General features: G+C 36.8%; 2 protein-coding genes and 1 long non-coding RNA gene across 3 annotated transcripts in view; 1 reads left to right on the forward strand and 2 right to left on the reverse strand.

The window, feature by feature from the left end:
- LOC124434198 (trichohyalin-like) overlaps positions 1-13554 on the reverse strand; it is a 31318-nt gene extending 17764 nt beyond the window's left edge. The window contains 18 exon segments of the mRNA XM_046984081.1: positions 617-623; positions 687-880; positions 984-1285; positions 1729-1923; positions 2253-2571; positions 3170-3362; positions 3746-3939; positions 4775-4978; positions 5259-5520; positions 6135-6490; positions 7044-7239; positions 7752-8005; positions 8880-9142; positions 9733-10030; positions 10624-10910; positions 11345-11556; positions 11828-12099; positions 13007-13554. Of these exon segments, the coding sequence (XP_046840037.1) occupies positions 617-623; positions 687-880; positions 984-1285; positions 1729-1923; positions 2253-2571; positions 3170-3362; positions 3746-3939; positions 4775-4978; positions 5259-5520; positions 6135-6490; positions 7044-7239; positions 7752-8005; positions 8880-9142; positions 9733-10030; positions 10624-10910; positions 11345-11556; positions 11828-12099; positions 13007-13280 (4282 nt within the window). The 5' untranslated portion in view covers positions 13281-13554.
- Positions 13555-13639: 85 nt separating this feature from the next.
- Positions 13640-14509, reverse strand: LOC124434020. Its single transcript, XR_006944683.1, has 4 exons — positions 14397-14509; positions 14183-14238; positions 13973-14060; positions 13640-13843 (listed from the first exon to the last, which is right to left on the reverse strand). It is a non-coding gene; the product is annotated as an uncharacterized LOC124434020 (long non-coding RNA).
- Positions 14510-14577: 68 nt separating this feature from the next.
- Positions 14578-17215, forward strand: LOC124434953 (ATP synthase subunit gamma, mitochondrial-like). Its single transcript, XM_046984909.1, is given in 9 exon segments — positions 14578-14841; positions 14929-14963; positions 15028-15159; positions 15237-15446; positions 15711-15755; positions 15758-15845; positions 16350-16414; positions 16530-16685; positions 17021-17215. Coding segments are annotated over 9 exon segments (888 nt in total). The 5' UTR covers positions 14578-14788; the 3' UTR covers positions 17125-17215.
- Positions 17216-17615: the final 400 nt, after the last annotated feature.

Consider the following 17615-nt stretch of genomic DNA (forward strand, 5'->3'; position numbering starts at 1 on the left):
ATATTGCAGTGAAGGTATTAATATAGAAGTATAGGTAAAAATATAGAAGTATAGGTAAAAATATAAAGTATAGGTAACAATATAAAAGTATAGGTAACAATATAGAAGTATATAGAAATATAGAACAATATAAAGTATAGGTAACAAATATAGAAGTATAGGTAAAAATATAGAAGTATAGGTAAAATATAGAAGGATAGGTAACAATAGAATATAGGTAAGTATAGGTAAATATAGAAGTATAATATAGAAGTAAAAATATAGAAGTATAGGTAATAAATAGTAGTAGGTAACAATATAGAAATATAAAATATAGGTAACAATATAGAAGTATAGGTAACAATATAGAAGTATAGGTAACAATATAGAAGTAATATAGAAGTATAGGTAACAATATAGAAGTATAGGTAACAATATAAAAGTATAGGTAACAATATAGAAGTATAGGTAACAATATAGAAGTATAGGTAACAATATAAAAGTATAGGTAACAATATAGAAGTATAGGTAAAAATATAAAAGTATAGGTAACAATATAGAAGTATAGGTAAAAATATAGAAGTATAGGTAAAAATATAGAAGTATTTTTTTATCGCAACCTCACCCTAATTTCAACCCATGGACTACTTGCAACGCTGAACATCATGATAAAACAATATAAAAGTAGAGAAACAGTTTTATTGTACCTTATCAGGCAAACTCGCCATTAAGATCTCGCACTCCTTATCCTGCTCTTGTTGCAAGTCGGCTAACAACGACACAGTTACATGTTGTTTTAAAATCTCTTCCCCGGTACTTTGGTTGTAGAGTGTTCGCCGACGTGAAGTTTGTTTCATAATGGCCGCTTCTTGTAAGATGTCGCGCTGCTCATCAGTGTCATCTGAACATGGAGAAAGTAGAAATTATGACACGGACGGTACACTGTCTGGGAACTTTTTATCCAAGATTATAAGTGTTTTTAAGCATTGCATTTAAAAACAAACCTTTGTTCAAACTCTCTTTTTTCTCTTTAAGTTGACGCAAGTGATCGCCTCTTTGTTCGGACGTCATCGATTGAGCGAGGTTCTCCAAATCATTGTCTTCGTACTCGAGCAAGTTCAACATCGCTTCTCTTTCCTCGTAATGTTTATTCTCGAGGAATTTGATGACAGCCTCTTGTAGTAGAACGTTGTCGCCGTTTTCGATGATATTTTCTTTACTTAAAGTCGTTCGTTTTACTCTATTTTTACGTTCTTCCAAACGTTGTCTGGCCAGTTGCTCGTGACGCCTTTGATCCGACAACATCCTGGTAAGTAAACGCAAAAACTTTAGAAAAGTTGTTGTGTATAAACAATAATACCAACTATACATAACAAACTAATGATGGGCGGATGATCGATTACAATTGAAAGTTGATCAAAAAGTTCAAGTCAACGCAACAATTGATCGCGCTACCTCAAAAGCGCGCTAGTAGCAAAAAAAAAATTAAAATCATATCAAAATCAATGATGCAAATTTAATAACTGTATATGTGGTCTTGGGCTCCTAATTTCTAAGTCATAACTGCGCTTATAGCATGATGACATAACAAACATTGACTTCTGTACTGTGAAAATGCTTATTGGTGGATTTGTACGATTATAATCGATTATTGATTGCTAGGGCATTACCCGACATTCCGATGATCTATAGTGAAATATCAACTGATTCTCGCCACTATAACAAAACATTTTCCAACTAAAGACTTACCTTTCTTCAACTTCCTTGCGTTGACGTTCGGCCAGGCCTAGTACAAGAGCAGCAGAGTCGAAGTTCTCTTCCAATTTCGCTTTTAACCGTTCGCGTTTCAGCCGAGCTAGTAAAGCCTGTCGTTCACGTTCGCTAAGGAACTGATTATCTGCATCGAGCAATTTTGAAATTAAAGCGTCCCTCTCTTCTTCGAGCCTAATACAAGAACGCAAGATTTAGGGTGATTTTGTAGAGGAACAGGGGGGGTGGTAGAAAGTGGAAAGATGTATGAAAAGCGAAGATAGAAATTTAAGGATGAACATCGTTATAACCGTTTCAAATGAAAATACAGGAAAATGTTTTCAATTCTTGATTCATTGTCGGTTACTTAATTTCAAGGTAACATATTCACGCAAGTTTTGTAAGAAACTGAAAAATTGTTTATAGAAATGTCAATGACGACGAAACCAATACAGCATATTGGTATCAAATGAAAGAAGCCATTTAATGGCCAAAATATCATACAAGTAAAAACAGCAAAGCACCTTTCGTCCAGAGATTCAAATAAACTTTTCTCATCACTTGATTCCATATCCTTCGATTTCTCCTCGTCATCCTCAGGTGGTAGACCTTGTGCAAGCCGTTCACGACGACGTGCGAGTCTTTCCCTTAGCCGTTGCTCGTATTCCTCTCGGTTCACCCCGAGCAGCTTTCGGAGATTGCCGTCAGTTGCAAAGCCGTCACCGAGAAGTTTAGCGAGCTCATCGAGTTTGTTCTCTCGTTTTAAACGCTTCGTTTCAAGTTTCAATTTCATCAAACGATGCTGACGCTCTCTTTCTGATAAACGCTGCCATTCATCTTCACCTGAAATAACCAACATCAGCATGATAAGGACATGAGAACTTAAACATAGTTTACTGTTTAACGTCTGGAAGATTGGGATTTTCTTTAGAAAAAAGATTAACATAAAAATTTTACGGCATTATAAAGTCACCATTCAATTAAAAAGGCGAGAGAAGCGAGAGAAGCACGAGGAATGGATTAGGGGTGGTGTGCAGGGGCTATCTCTGGCAAAAAAAAGGACGCAGAAGGGCTGCCAATTCCGCTACAAAATACCAATATACCAAACAATTAAACAAAAGCAATTGTGATTAGAATTTGAATTTCACACCAATTTCCAAAATTCTCCCTATTATAATGAAAAAATTACAGAATTTAAATAAAAATTAATAAAACAGTCTGACATGCTACGGCAACAAAAAGCTACCAATATTTAACCCAAACTTGAGCCCCACATTCCCCCTGCATAAAAACCAATGTCGATCAATTTCTGCACTTGAAAGGGGTTCAAATAAAGTTCGCGCGTACGCTGATTTGAGTAAAACGCAGGCTCAGATATATGTGTATCTGAAGAATTGAATTGACAGCTTGATGAAACGTCATGTAATGAAGATATCCCTACCAAGTTGTTTTCTCAACGCTTCCAATAATAGTTTGTCTTTCAATGCGTCATACTTGTCCTCGAGAGCTTGCAAGATTTCATCATTCGTTCCCAGGCCATCGTAGCGCAGCAAGATTACGGATACATTTTCCATATGTTCCGACCTAAAAGCTCTGATTTGATTTGACCTTGTTGATTTGAGTTCATCTTTAGACTGTAAAGAAATAAAGGCGAGCCTCTTTAGTCTTTAGGTTAGGATATTTGGACAGTTGTAACACGGAACTGGATCTGCGAACCTTAACGCTACACCAAAATGAAAAACGTCCGAAAGACATTTCTTCCATGCAGAGGTAATGCGATTTTCAGCTTTTCTCTCAATTTTGGATTTTCCACAGGGGGTTAATAGACCTCAATATCGAGTGAACATCATGCACATGTGAAGTTAGAAAATTAGGTACTCCGGGATAAATTGGGCTTTTACGATGCGAATACGAGGCAAGTAATCCATCCAGAGGAGTTCGAGATCACCGTCATCTCAATGAAATCATCAAATAACATATCACAAGCCATCCTAATCATAAAAACATAACCAATTACCATATCAAGAATTTTCTCCAGTAGCTCCTCGCACTCGTCACTGTGACGCTCGAGCAGGTCTGCTACTATGGAAACGAAGATCACGTCATCGGTAATTCTTCCCTCCTTCTGCGTGTACTTGAGGCGGAAGCGACGACTTTCAATTTTATATGCACACGCCATCTCAAGGATTGTATGATTCATGTCTTGATCACCTGAAGTTGAAAAACAATTATTCTTTGAGTATAGGTAAGTAATACTATGCTACTCGTGAAGTGATACTTGCACAAGAAAACATGCCTAAGCATAAATTTCAAACACTCAAAATTAACTAAAGTCCTGAGGACAAGTGATTCAAAAGCAGCAATCAACCGCTTGCGCTTGAAATGATGTGAAAGAGACTGGAAACAAACGTAAAAAATTCGGGTAAGATCTCAATAAGCAACCACACCATTACATGGAGAGTTACAATCTTTCATGTTTTTCAATAAGTATCTTCTATTTAAGTTTTATCATCTCGACAAATAAAGTCTCTTTCATATCTCAAGTAGTAAAAAGTTTTATACGAGATCAGAAAACACATAGAAGATCAATAGTAAATTGTTTAGTAGAGTTGAATAAGATCATGTCACAATTAAGAAATGCTTTGAATTTTCGTCAAACATATGTCCATGGTCGATTTGCAAATTCTCTTTGATTGATTTAATTTATTGAGCTCAGGGTTAGGTTGCACGAAACCTGGATAGCGTTATGCATTGGATAGCTAGTTTTTTTAAACTTTTTAAAACACAAAAAGTATAAGATTTGAGCTGAACAATCACTGAAATAAAATATTGTTTCGAATATTACGAAATTTCTTTGTCGTAAGAAAAATGTAAACACCTTTTTTACAAGTTTGAGGATTCTTGCGATCCAAAGGACAACGTTATCCAGGCTTCGTGCAACCGGCCCCAGATCGGTTCGTACAGGCTTATGAAAACACAGTTATTGAACAATCAGCGCACGCGTTTTATTTTTCTTATTCTATAAAATGAAATAGTACGACCGAACCTTTTTCATCTAGATCCAGAACGTCTCTTTCATTTTTCAATTCAACCGATCTCTTCTGGCGTTCGTCCTCGGTGATCTCTCTAGCTTCGTCGCGTAGATCACTCAAGGCATTATCAAGAAGAAGAGAAAAAAGGAACTGCCTCTCCAGTCTTTGTTTACGTTCAAGTTCAATCAACGCAGCATTCATCCAGTCAATGGAAGCATCTAAAAGTCGACGTACATCTTAAACTACACGAAAGCATGGACCGCGGAGGTTCAATAATAAAGGAGGCGCAAAGTCGTATACGCATGTCATAATCCGTGGAAAACAAATGATTTAAAGGAACTTTATACAGTATATAATGCACAAATGAATATTTCCTGCCACAGTCATCGATCTTTCTATATCCATACACAAAAGAGATTCAGTGGAAACGCAAGAGAGAAAATTTTCATTGAGTGACAAATACATAATAAACGTAAAGATAAAAATAACAGAGCTCACCTTGGCTTGGTTCAATATCTTCCACTTCATTTACTTGTCTATTGCCATTCAGACGAGCCAAGATTAAACGTTCTTCAGCCAGTGAAGTACGTCGTCTCTCATCTTGTATAAGACGGTCGTTCACAGTCCTCCTATGTCTTTCGCAGAGGCCCAGAACGAGAAGAGCGCAAAGCATGTTGGGTTCTTGTTCTGTCATTCGCTTATGTTGTTTTAGTCGTATGGTGGTATTATTTATGTCACGTGTTCCACTATCTCCCCCCTCCTGAAGAAAAAATCAAGTTACGTTGAGTACAAATTACCACTGTTATCTATTATCACTTAACTTTCACACAACCATCAACTAACCGCTATCCTAACCACCAGTTAAAATCTACAGTCAAATTACCATTGAACCACCCACTAACCACCGTCCAACTACCATCCAAACCATCACCCAACAATCACTAACCAACTACTCAACCAACATTAAAATTACCATTCAACCACCAACCAATTACCATCCAAACCATCACCCAACAAGCACTAACCTACCATTTGACCAACAATCAAATTACCATCCAGCCACCAACCACCATCCAAACCATCACTCAACAACCACTAATCTACCATAAAACCAACATTCAAATTACCATTAAACCACCACCTAACCACTGTCCAAACTACCACTTAACAGTCACTAACCTAACATTTAACAAACACTAAAATTACCAGCCAACCACCAACTAACTACCATCGAAACCACCATCCAACCACCACTTATCAACTATCTAATCAATGTTCAAACAACCATACAACCACCATTTATTAATTATTTAACCAATGTTCAAACAACCATACAACTACCACCCAACATCTATAACTGCATGAAGAACTAACCTGTAACCAAGTGATGATGAGTTGTTTCTCATTTTTAAACCGTTCATCGAGATCTTTCCAAATATTTCCAGAGATTTTGAAAGAACCATTTTCGTGAATACTGAGATCCTCAACGCCAAAATTCTCTTGCCAACTAGTATTTCGCCTTTCGAGAACTGATTTCAATTTCTCCATGAACGCCTCGCGATTCTCGCCCAAATGCGAGATAAGTGTAAAGCCGTCCGTGAAACCATCTCCCAAAAGACTTAGAGCATCGTCGAATCTCTTTTGAAGACGTAATTGTTTTTCACTAGCTTTCGCTCTCGTTACGAGGTTGTAGCGTTCGACCAAAGACGTGTTTTTCCAGTCACTAGAACCTAATATCCAAAGGTCATAAAATGGTATTGTAAATAATCTTGCTTAGAATGTGGTGAAATTCGTTCATATTGTCATAATCTGTGTATGTACAACTGTAAACTTGCTCTAAGTCTTCTTCTTTTTACTTAATTTAAATATTTAAACTAATCTGAAATCTGTTAAAGAGAATCACACCTTGTCCATATCGTATTCACAAATAGCTAGACAAGTTTCAGATAGCGCTAATAACAATAAGAAATGCCGCGTAAAAGGAATTTGGCCGTTTACAAGTGATAATCGGATTGGTCATACAAATTTCATATGTCTTAATTGATAATCAGAAATGTCCAAATATTTTCTGAAATTCATCTAAAGTTTTCTGATATCCCACTGCAACATCTGAAATTCACTGGGACATTTCTGATGTTGAGCTGGACAATCAGAAAATCATTTGAAAGCTTCTAAATTTAATCAGGAAAAGGTGTAGTTGACTACAAAGTTCTGCAAAATGGCAGAGAAGAAGAAGGCATAGAGAAAGTCCTTTTATGTAACAAAAGAAACATTCAAACTTACCAATTTGATTTTTTATAGACTCTTCGATAATCTTATGTCTCACACAATCGTATTTCTCTTCGAGCAGTTTGATGATGTCAACTTCAAGGCGTGTGACGTCACTAGTGCCCAGGACAACGGCGGAGAGGTTATCTAACCATTCTTCGTGATACATTCGCTCTTGCTTGCGATGAACGCTCAGGACTTCCTCGTATGTCTAAAGATATGTAATCATGAGTTAAGATATGTAATCATGCGTTAAGATATGTAACCATGCATTAAGATATGTAACCATGCATTAAGATATGTAACAATATATCAAGAGACAAACAAAACGCAAGATATGTTCCATGCGTTAAGATATGTAACCATGATTAAAGATATGTAACCATGCGTTAAGATATGTAACCATGCATTAAGATATGTAACCATGCATTAAGATATGTAACCATGCGTTAAGATATGTAATCATGAGTAAATATATGTAATCATGAATAAAGATATGTAACCATGCGTTAAGATATGTAATCATGAGTAAATATATGTAACCATGCGTTAAGATATGTAAGTGAAAAAGGATAAAACCAGCTTTGTCACAAACATACGTCACTGATGTCACTGATGAAGAAAAACCTGAACTTCCTATTACGCAAACTCTTTTATAAACATTTCCCTCCCCCCAGATGCCTATCGTTACATGTTATAAAAGTACAAGTCACGTGATCACACCTGGTCTTCGCTCGCCAATATTACATCAGCATCTAATTCCTGTTGATGAAGCAGTTGAGCCAACAATTTTAGGGCAGCATCTTCATTTGTTCCAGACTCCTTTATTTCCAAATGTTGCTCGACGTAAGCAATGCTTACGGCTTCCTGTAGCAGTTGTATATTAATCCGTCTGTTGGAGACTTTCTCCTCCGAGTTTTGACTACGCCAGCCTTTGCGTTGAGTTTTTAGTACCACACGCTGGTTCGCTCGTTCCTCTAAAAACCAGAGATGGATTTGATGTGGGATGTAAGGGATGAGATGTGGGATGCAAGAGGTGAGATGTGAGATGCAAGGGGTGAGATGTGGGATGCAAGGGTGAGATGTGGGATGCAAGGGAGATGTGAGATGCAAGGGGTGAGATGTGGGATGGAAGGATGAGATGTGGGATGCAAGGGGTGAGATGTCAGATGGAAGGATGAGATGTGGGATGCAAGGGTTGAGATGTGGGATGCAAGGGTGAGATGTGGGATGCAAGGGGTGAGATGTGGGATTCAAGGGGTGAGATGTAGAATGCAAGGGTGAGATGTGGGATGCAAGGGGTAGGAGTGTTCATATTTCTTACTAAATATTTTGTGCCCAAAAGCATTGGTGGACACTTAAAAAATAACTTAAATGATTTCAAGTCAATGTATGCGATGTAAAAATGTCTTTACGTTTCTACTTTTTTTATTGACAAAAACTTCCTGAGAAATGTCTCCTTTTCAGCCCTCCATTTCCTCTACGGACCTATTACTTCTTCGACTTTGAAAACTTTTTGTTGAATGATTCATGATTTGCACGTGACTGACAACGTAGCACGCATATGTCTGAGACACACGTAGAACAACCGAGCAAAATCTATTTCAAACTAAAGAACATTTTAATCCCCCGTCTTTCGTTCTACAAAATCATGCTGGATCCAATTCTAGGATAAGCACCTTTAGAGAATGAAGTACAAAACAAATAAAGCTACTTTCGACAATCTGAAAGACAGCCATTACAAAATTGCATTTGCTGTGATAATGTTTGAAGTCAATTTCGAACCCAATATTAAAAACTGCGTTCGTTGTGGCAATTGGGAAATACTTATTTGTAAAAATCATTTCATACCGTTGGTCATTTTTCGCACAGCGGTTCTATTTTGAACAGCTTCCTTTCCTTGCAGCATGGAAATCATGATTTCCATCTCAGCACGATGCTTTCTTTCTAAAGCCTTGATTAAATTTTCGTACAAGTCAACGACATCACTCCCAGCATTCTCGTGATATTCCAGGTTGCCATGTTTTATATCCTTGGGTGATCTGTGCCCGCAGCGACGTTCCGACAAGTGACGATCAGCCAGTAAATACTGCGCATGTCTTGCAAAATGAAACCTAATAAAAATGAAGGATGTCGTAAACAAATTTCGTAAAACGAACAGCAAAACGCAAAAAAACGAAACAAAAAACGACTTGCGAATGTGAGCAGAAGGAAAAACCCGCAGAAAACAGTTAAACGATGCAGACAATACAATTTGAAACGATTTCTTTTTTACTGACGAAAACTAGAAAAGTGAAAGTCAACCCGTACAAAACAGCAAATACGAGAAAGAAAGCAAGCTTCGTTTCAGGTTTAATAATGCGATATAATAAACCTTTTAAAAACCTCGCTTTCTCGGTCTTGACTTAGAAATATCGCCCTACGGGTTCGGTCCATACAAAAAGACCTCGGTCCAATAATTCCCTTAAAGACCTCATTTAATAACTCAAGTCTAATGCTTTCCTCGGCATTGATTTGATGTTGAAACTTATTATACACTCAAATCTAATGTCTTCCTCAGAAATGATCTGATGTTGAAACTTGAGTCTACGTAATTTCATCAGCAGTGATCTCATGTTGAAACTCAAGTCTAAAGTTTTTATCAGGAATAATGTGATGTTGAAAACCTCACCATGACATAAATAATATCGCTCAACATCTCTACCTGTCTATCTCACAGCCATTGGCGGAGGACTCACAAACAGCAACAGCGAGACAAGCCGATTCATAACTTGCTTCGATTGATGCCTTCAGATGTTGCCGATACATAAACTTATACTCCTGCAACCTTTGCAATCCTGTCATACCCCCTCGTTCACCACGAAGCTTACACTTCAACGTTCCCTTCTCACTTTGATAACGTGAACAGAGGTCATTTAACATATGATGAATATCCACTTCACCAAGAAGTTTACTCTGCCACTCTTGCACAATGATGTTGTGGATCTCAGAATCTGTTTTACCTAAAAACATGTGGGGGTATAGAAAATGTAGAAACAACTCAATATTGAAAGCTGACTGCCTACCGAGATTTACGTGAGCAGCTTCATTCGCTAAAAGAGTTGATTTTTTATTGACTAGGCAAAACAAATATTTAGCTGCAAGAAAAGTTGATGACAGGTGTGTTTGACTCTCTTCGTTTGCTGTATCCTTGATAGTGAATGGAGTTTTGCTTAGTGATCGGATGAAACTTAACATTACGGGCATTGACAAAGTGATTGTTATTGCGAGTTTTTAGAACCAAAGGGAGTGAGTAAGAAACGGTGGAACATTTACATGGTATAAATAATTGGATGTCTCTCTATGGAAATTATACTGTTGCATCTAGTTTGAGTCTAGGGATAAAGAGTTAAGAAACCACACAATTGAAAGAATGAATGAATAACTCTTTAAAATCTTTATTGCATCAAGAATGAAGGGACGAAAACATACGACTAAGAATCATACTTCACGATGACTAGCTATAAAAACGAAGGCGAATATCAGCAGGTCAAACACAACGTCAATTAAACATGCTACGCGACTGACTTCACGGCATAGAAATATAGCTAGGTACCTTCATTTTCTAGGATTTCTTTACGTCTGTTCTCTTCGTGCAACTCATTTTCGTGATTAACCCTACTGGGTCCGAGCAAAGCCGGCAAGTTTCTTTTGTAATTCTTTCCGATCTTACTACTGTGAGAGCGTGATTTGTTTTCATAAGTCTGGCTCAAACGTCTCTCTTGCATTTTGGCATGAAGAAGCTTCTCTTCTTTATCAGATTTAGACATTGCTAGCCAAATACCTTCGCCTGCATCATATTCAATTAGCTCCAAAAGCAATTTTTCTCTCAGTGTTTCATACCTAAAATACAATAACGAGCCCCGTTTCTTTAGACATTCGCATAATAGACCAAGATTACCATAAGCAATGCAGGATGGGGAGAGGCAGGCAGCAAGAAAGGGAGTTACAAGGGACAGCTGATCACAGGGATCTTCACAGAAATGGGAGAAGATCAAATTTGAATGAAATTTAGACGGGTAACTTTAAACAAACATAGCAGATTTTGGCAATTTAAGCGAACATCGCAAAAACGAAGAAAATTTTGCAAAAAGTTGGGTATTTACGAAGTTTAGGTAGCGTGGTTTCGTGACTTGAGTGTTTCCTATAATTTTAATTAACCCATATAGATATGCATCTAACTATACCCTGTCATCATACACCATGTGTTACTTTATCATTACAGAGTTGTGACAAATTTTCACTTGAATTCTCAAAAACTAAGACAGTAAACAAACTTTGTCTTCAAAAGAGCGACCACATCTGATGCTCCAACTTGTTCTCGCGCCTTTCTGTGATCATAGTCATCTTCATGGGAGTGTGCTTCAATTAATATCGCATCAATTCCTTCCTTGTCTAAGCGTCTCAGTCTTTGCTTCGACTTCTGTTTCAACAGAGACGACTCCATATTGCGATTTGCTTCCAACCTTGCCAATGTTGAACTATCTGCCTAAAGTACAATATGAAAATCAGAAAAGTGCAAGTATGTATGGTTTTTTGTTGGATATGTGGTTCAATGAATAGAAAATGCATGTTGAACTATTATTGAAACAAGCATTGCTGTGTTGCATATTGGAAGGCATGAACTAGGGGAGTGGGGTGAGTGAGATATTGAAGCCCCAGTGCACCTTTCCATGATTCCAACTATCCCAAGCATACCACCATAAAATTTTTGAAGGAATCTGCTGCTGCAAACATCAACAAAAGAAACATCACTCCACCTGAAGTTGCTCATAAAGAGACCAATCTTCGTAGCATTTTTCTCCACGTTCATTTTCTAACTTTCCTCTCTCATCATCATATTCAAAACTCTCAGATAAGTTGCCTTCAACTGGAAGTTCACAAAGCCACAGCTTCAACTCATCATATGAAACATCTTCATAATGTTTTGGTCGTGAAGACATGAATGCATTCCAGATATCAAGAGAAAATCTTTCCCCATGAACACATTGGAATAAAAACAACGCAGAACTGGGTGGGATTCGACCATTACCTAAAATAGGAGAAATCCAAGAGATAATGCATTTAATGATGTAAGTGAAAGTCAACCAGGGTGGAGGGGCAATTTGGCAAGAGAAATTTTGCTCAGTTTGCTAATTGAGATAATTACAAGACTGTGGTGACTAGTCGTAAACTTTAAACATACATGTATTTTCCTGTTACTATAAAGATATTATAAACTATTTTTTTATTCATGCATGCAAAGAAAAAAAATTTTATTTCCAGCAATTGGATTGGGTCAGTGAACAGCTTTTAGTGATATCTTGTGAAATTGAAATTTTTAAAATCAATTTAAAAGCATTGTAAATTGTTCAACGAGAAAGCAAAGTGTATTCAGATGGTGGTTATCATTGATTTGATGATGGTGTAGAACACAATTCCAGTTCTGTCTCAATCAAGCCACATTGGCCATTTAACAAAGTGAATTTCTTCATAATAAAAATAAAAAATAAATGTTATTTACCATTTATGTCAGTTGATACTTAAAAAATGTTTTCACTTGGTCTCAAAAGCGTTCCTTGACCTTTGGCCTCAGGCTGCTTTTGAAACCTTGAGAAAATACTTTTTCTGTACAAACCAACAAGCCAGTAAATAACATATTTATCACATTCTTTATATTCAAGCATGTCAAAACTGTTCAATTTTTATCTGCAAAATTTTGATGAATTTTGTGAATAATACAGCAAATAAACTTTCAGCGAATGAGCAGGACAGTGTACCACCAATAATGAAACAATATTGAGAAGTTTTCTTTAATAAAAACTCTTCATTCTCCACTAGCAATGAATTATAAAGGACGTGTTAACACAATAGGAGAATCTTCATGAAGAAGTTAATAGCATTTTTTTTGGTTATCCAAATTTTCACATTTTGAGTTTCAACACAGTGTATTAACCAACCTAAGACATCCAAGCACTTGAAATCCCAATATATACTTTCTTCCAACGAAACTCGCCGACTAATCTCTTCTACAACTCCACCAAAGTACTCTTTCGTACATTTCAACTGCGAGTTTCTACCGCAAACAAAGTTCACGGCTGCTTCTATCTGTCTTCGGTCCAACGAGGCAAAGAGGACTTCGTTTTGAAAGTGTTGTAGTTGTTCTATCGTTAAATAACCTTTCATTTGTATGTCTAAGATATCAAAAATCGTATCATAATCTGGCACTACCATTTTAAAGCGGTTTATACTTTTAACACGAACACTCGAGTTGTGTGTTAGTAACCATGTCTGAAACTCGAAAACATGACAACTGGGGAATGCCAAAAACATCAACGGTCGAAAGGCGCTTATTAAGCCACCACAAAGGTTTGAAAGATTCTATTAAGCATTATAAAAGAAAGCTGATAAAATTCTAACCAAAATCCATTGCTTAATGCTGGAATTTAAGTTCTTTTTAAGAATTTTACCGAAAGAAATACCAATGCTGTCCCAAACGCGAATGGCAACCTCACTGTTGTTATACAAAATGTAAACAGAATTTCCACTTTTGAAAGTACACTTCCTTTCTAATATCAACTTCATTCCAACAATTCTATTTGAAAAATTTCATTAGTTTTTATTCTAGTACATTTTTGTACATTTTCATCACGCATTGAGTCTTAAACATACAAGTATTTCCTATAATTCATAGAATGGGCTTGTATCCAAATACAAAAATGAGTTCTACTTGTATACTTTCATGATTGTCAAATTCATAAGTCACTTTTTCCCAGATTTCTTTATACCGCTACCACCTGAAAGAATGTAGAATTAAAGTGGAACTTATACCATGGAAACTGGTAAAGTGGTAGAATTTCAGTTTAAGAGTAGAGTACGTCAACATGGGCAATGTCATCGTGAATGATGAAAACATGTTTTCATACCCATAGGTCCCTTTCCTGCAGCCTTTGCTTTTGCTTCTTGTAATTTTTTTTGCTCTTCTCTCATCTTCTGCTTTTGCGCTACGTCATCCTGGAATATGCATAAATACATTCAAATGAAGGCTTCGTGTATCTTTCAGTGATGAGTGGACATGTTCAATGGCGATTTAACCATGTCACAGCTACAAGATATTGCAGCAGTTTTCTTTTAACCTCATCTAATTCCTGCGTCTTCTTTTTTGGTTGCTTTAACGGTTTCTTTTTGCCTCCTAAATTAGAGAGAGACAAATTCTCGTGGATTCGTGGTCTTGCAGACTTGTAGTGCTGTAACCTCCAGTACAAATCAAAGAGTGTTTTTTTGTTTGAATAATGGAGAAATGATCAAAACAGGAAAGATTATATACGTGAATAAATCAGCTCAACTCACCTTCTCTACCAGACATAGTTAAACTTAAATAGAAAGCAACTCAAACGGCTAAAATATCAACAAAAAGCTTTCTGCACTCAACTCTTCGTTCGAAGTTGCTTATTATAGTAGATACATCGAAAGCAGGTGTGTAGAGTCGGCCACACTCCGTCCATGTCCGGGACATTATAAAAGTAGTGATAACATTACGCAAGAAGACATTCATTTAACCTAAATTATTTGAATGCAACTATCTTTTCAAATAATTAATCCTGTGAATGCTGCTGGTGTTACTATTTCATGAATTTAATTAAACTTTGCAGAAAACAATAAGAATTCTTAGTACCGCTTGTTTCCGAAGATTAAAGCTACCCGAGCACTTCAAAGAACCAAAGTGAACTTTGAATTTCAAGATGGCGGCCAGAGCAATTGCATATCGAGCCAATATTTTTCACCCAGCATCATGGTAAGATAGCCTTAATTTCTATAAAATATATTGCACGTATTCAAAATAAACATTTTCTAATAAACTGCGATTTTTTTTTGATTGTAGCGGTTCTGTAAGGAATATGGCGACTTTAAAAGAAAGTAGGTGAATTTTAGGACTAGCCGGTCTATCTTCCTGTTGTTCAATAATTTTCGTTTTTCTTAGTTTCAATCCGATTGAAAAGTGTGAAAAATATTCAAAAAATCACCAAGTCCATGAAAATGGTGTCAGCAGCCAAGTATGCTAAAGCTGAGAGAGAACTAAAACCAGCCAGAGCCTATGGTGAAGGCGCTTATGGTAACATAGATTCGTCAACATGCCGTTTAAGATCGGTGCAGTTATGAACTTTCCAATATTTGTGTGTGTGTGTTTAGCTCTTCCAGATAAAGTTGAGTTGGATGTCGATGAGCAAAAGCCGAACCACTTGATGGTCTTGCTGTCATCAGATCGTGGTTTGTGCGGTGGTGTTCACTCCAGCTTAGCAAAGGCTGCCAAAGCAGCAATTGCTGAACTGCCAAGTAATGTGAACACCATGCTTGTGCCATGTGGTGATAAAGCCAGGGCCATCTTGCAGAAAAGCCATGGTAGGTTAAAAGATACACACACTTGATATTAAATGCAAATTTTGATGGCTTTAGTAGTTTTGCAGTTTCTATGAATCACAGAACACTATTCCTCAATTATACATTTCTTCCTACACTTTGTCTTTTGGTGAAACTAAAACAGTTTGTTTAATGGCGAAAATGAAAAAGTTCTTAGCACAAGTTTGTCAACTGTTTACCTCCATCTTACTTACACAATGAAATATTTTTTAAACTTACTACATCAGGAGAATGATGCCATTTTAGGTGACAACATCCTGTTCCATGTGTCTGAGTTGGGCAAGAAACCACCAACTTTGCTGATTCTTCTGCAATAGCCCAAGAAATTCTTGACAGTGGCTATGAGTTTGATGTGGGGAAAATTATCTACAACAAGTTCTTGTGAGTAATTGATTGGTTTGATTCTGTGTCAACTACGATATCATCATGCTCTTCAGTTCGACTGTGGAATTTGGGTTTCAATTAAGGAATAAAAGATGTTTACTGTGTTTGTACAGGTTTATGCAAACCAGGAGACCTTCGAGAGAACTTGAAAGTATATCAGTATAAGCCAGAGACCAAAGGTCGAGGGTTGCAACTGCTTGAGAGTTCTCACAAACATCTCCGAGGTTTGCATAAGCCAGTTCAAACATGAAAAACATCTTTTATTTCTTTTATAAAATAACAATAATGCAAAACAGACAAATTTAAAGTAAATGTTTTAATTTTTCCTCAAAAATATATTCATGATTGATTTGCAAATTCTCTTTGACTGATTGATTGTTCTGATTGATTTGATTGGTTGAGCTCAGATGTGTTTTGCACTGGCTAATGCAAACACAGCTCTAGACCAATCAGCGCATGCATCTCATTGCATTTATTTCATAATACATCTCATCATTTTAGATCTGTTGTTTCATATCAAACTGAAATGAAACCAATGTTCTCCTTTGAAACATTGAACGGTGCAGGTCGGTCATTTTCGTCATTATTCGTGACCCCCCCTGAGTTGATTGATGTAGCACTCGTTTCCGGAGGGTTGATCTTAATTTACTTTCATCGCCGTGCGCTCTCTTTCTCTTGCAGAGTCATTAAACGTCTACGATGACGTGGACGCCGACATCATGCGAAATTATCAAGAATTTTCTCTTGCATCCATGCTGTTCTTTGGCATGAAGGAGCAATCGTGTAGTGAACAGAGCGCAAGAATGACGGCTATGGATGGTGCGAGCAAAAATGCCGGTTTGTATTGTATCACTCGACTGTTATAACAATCATAGCGTTAACACCTGTGAACTGAGTATTCTATTTGTGAAAACGTAGAAAAATATGAAAAGTACCTGTGCCCTTGAAATTTCAACCGTCATTTAAACAAACAACTCCCTTACCTCGCTTCCCTGTCTTCATTTTTAACGTATTTAATACATTCATTTTCAGAGAGCACAGTATAACTGTCAATTTGATAAACATAATGTCCTTCTAATCTTTTTCTCCCCCCCCCACTTATAACCTTCTTCTGCCCCCTCTACCCCGATGCTAATTAGTTTGGAATCGAAGACGTTCCTTTTTTCTACTAGGGGAAATGATTGACAAGTTAACGTTGACCTTTAACCGCACCCGTCAAGCCGTTATTACCAGAGAGTTGATTGAAATCATGTCGGGAGCTGCCGCTTTAGAGTAGAGACGTTCCTGTCATCATTGTGAAATAATTTACCAAAGTCTTTACTAGTTCTTATGTTATTGTTTCATGAATAAAATTTTTCAAAATGTAATTTTTTTTGTGGTTTATATTTGATCCAAATCGCAGAAAAATTGTGGTTGGATTTCTTGGATGGGAAAAGTGAAAGCGTTTGCTTTGCTTTCAATGCACAAAGGTAGAAAGATATTTCTTCGCGTTTTTAGGGAAAGGTCTACGAAGGAAAGCCTCTTCGAGAAATACGAAACCTTTGAGCATTTTCTCTGAACTATATGCTGAGATATCAAAAATTTAATGTTGGAATTCTTGTTGCAATAACAACGCTTATAATCAATTTTTAATCCATCTAAGAAATGTTTGGTTGGTTGCTTTTAACGTATTTTAAGTCTTAAATTCTCGTGAATGTATAACTATAAACTCTACCATAAGAAATGTCTTTCTGATGTTAGATTGGTGCGTAAAAATTAATAAAGGAT

This window comes from Xenia sp. Carnegie-2017, unplaced genomic scaffold (assembly GCF_021976095.1).
Source record: "Xenia sp. Carnegie-2017 unplaced genomic scaffold, XeniaSp_v1 HiC_scaffold_14, whole genome shotgun sequence".
Taxonomy (NCBI): Eukaryota; Metazoa; Cnidaria; class Anthozoa; order Malacalcyonacea; family Xeniidae; genus Xenia; species Xenia sp. Carnegie-2017.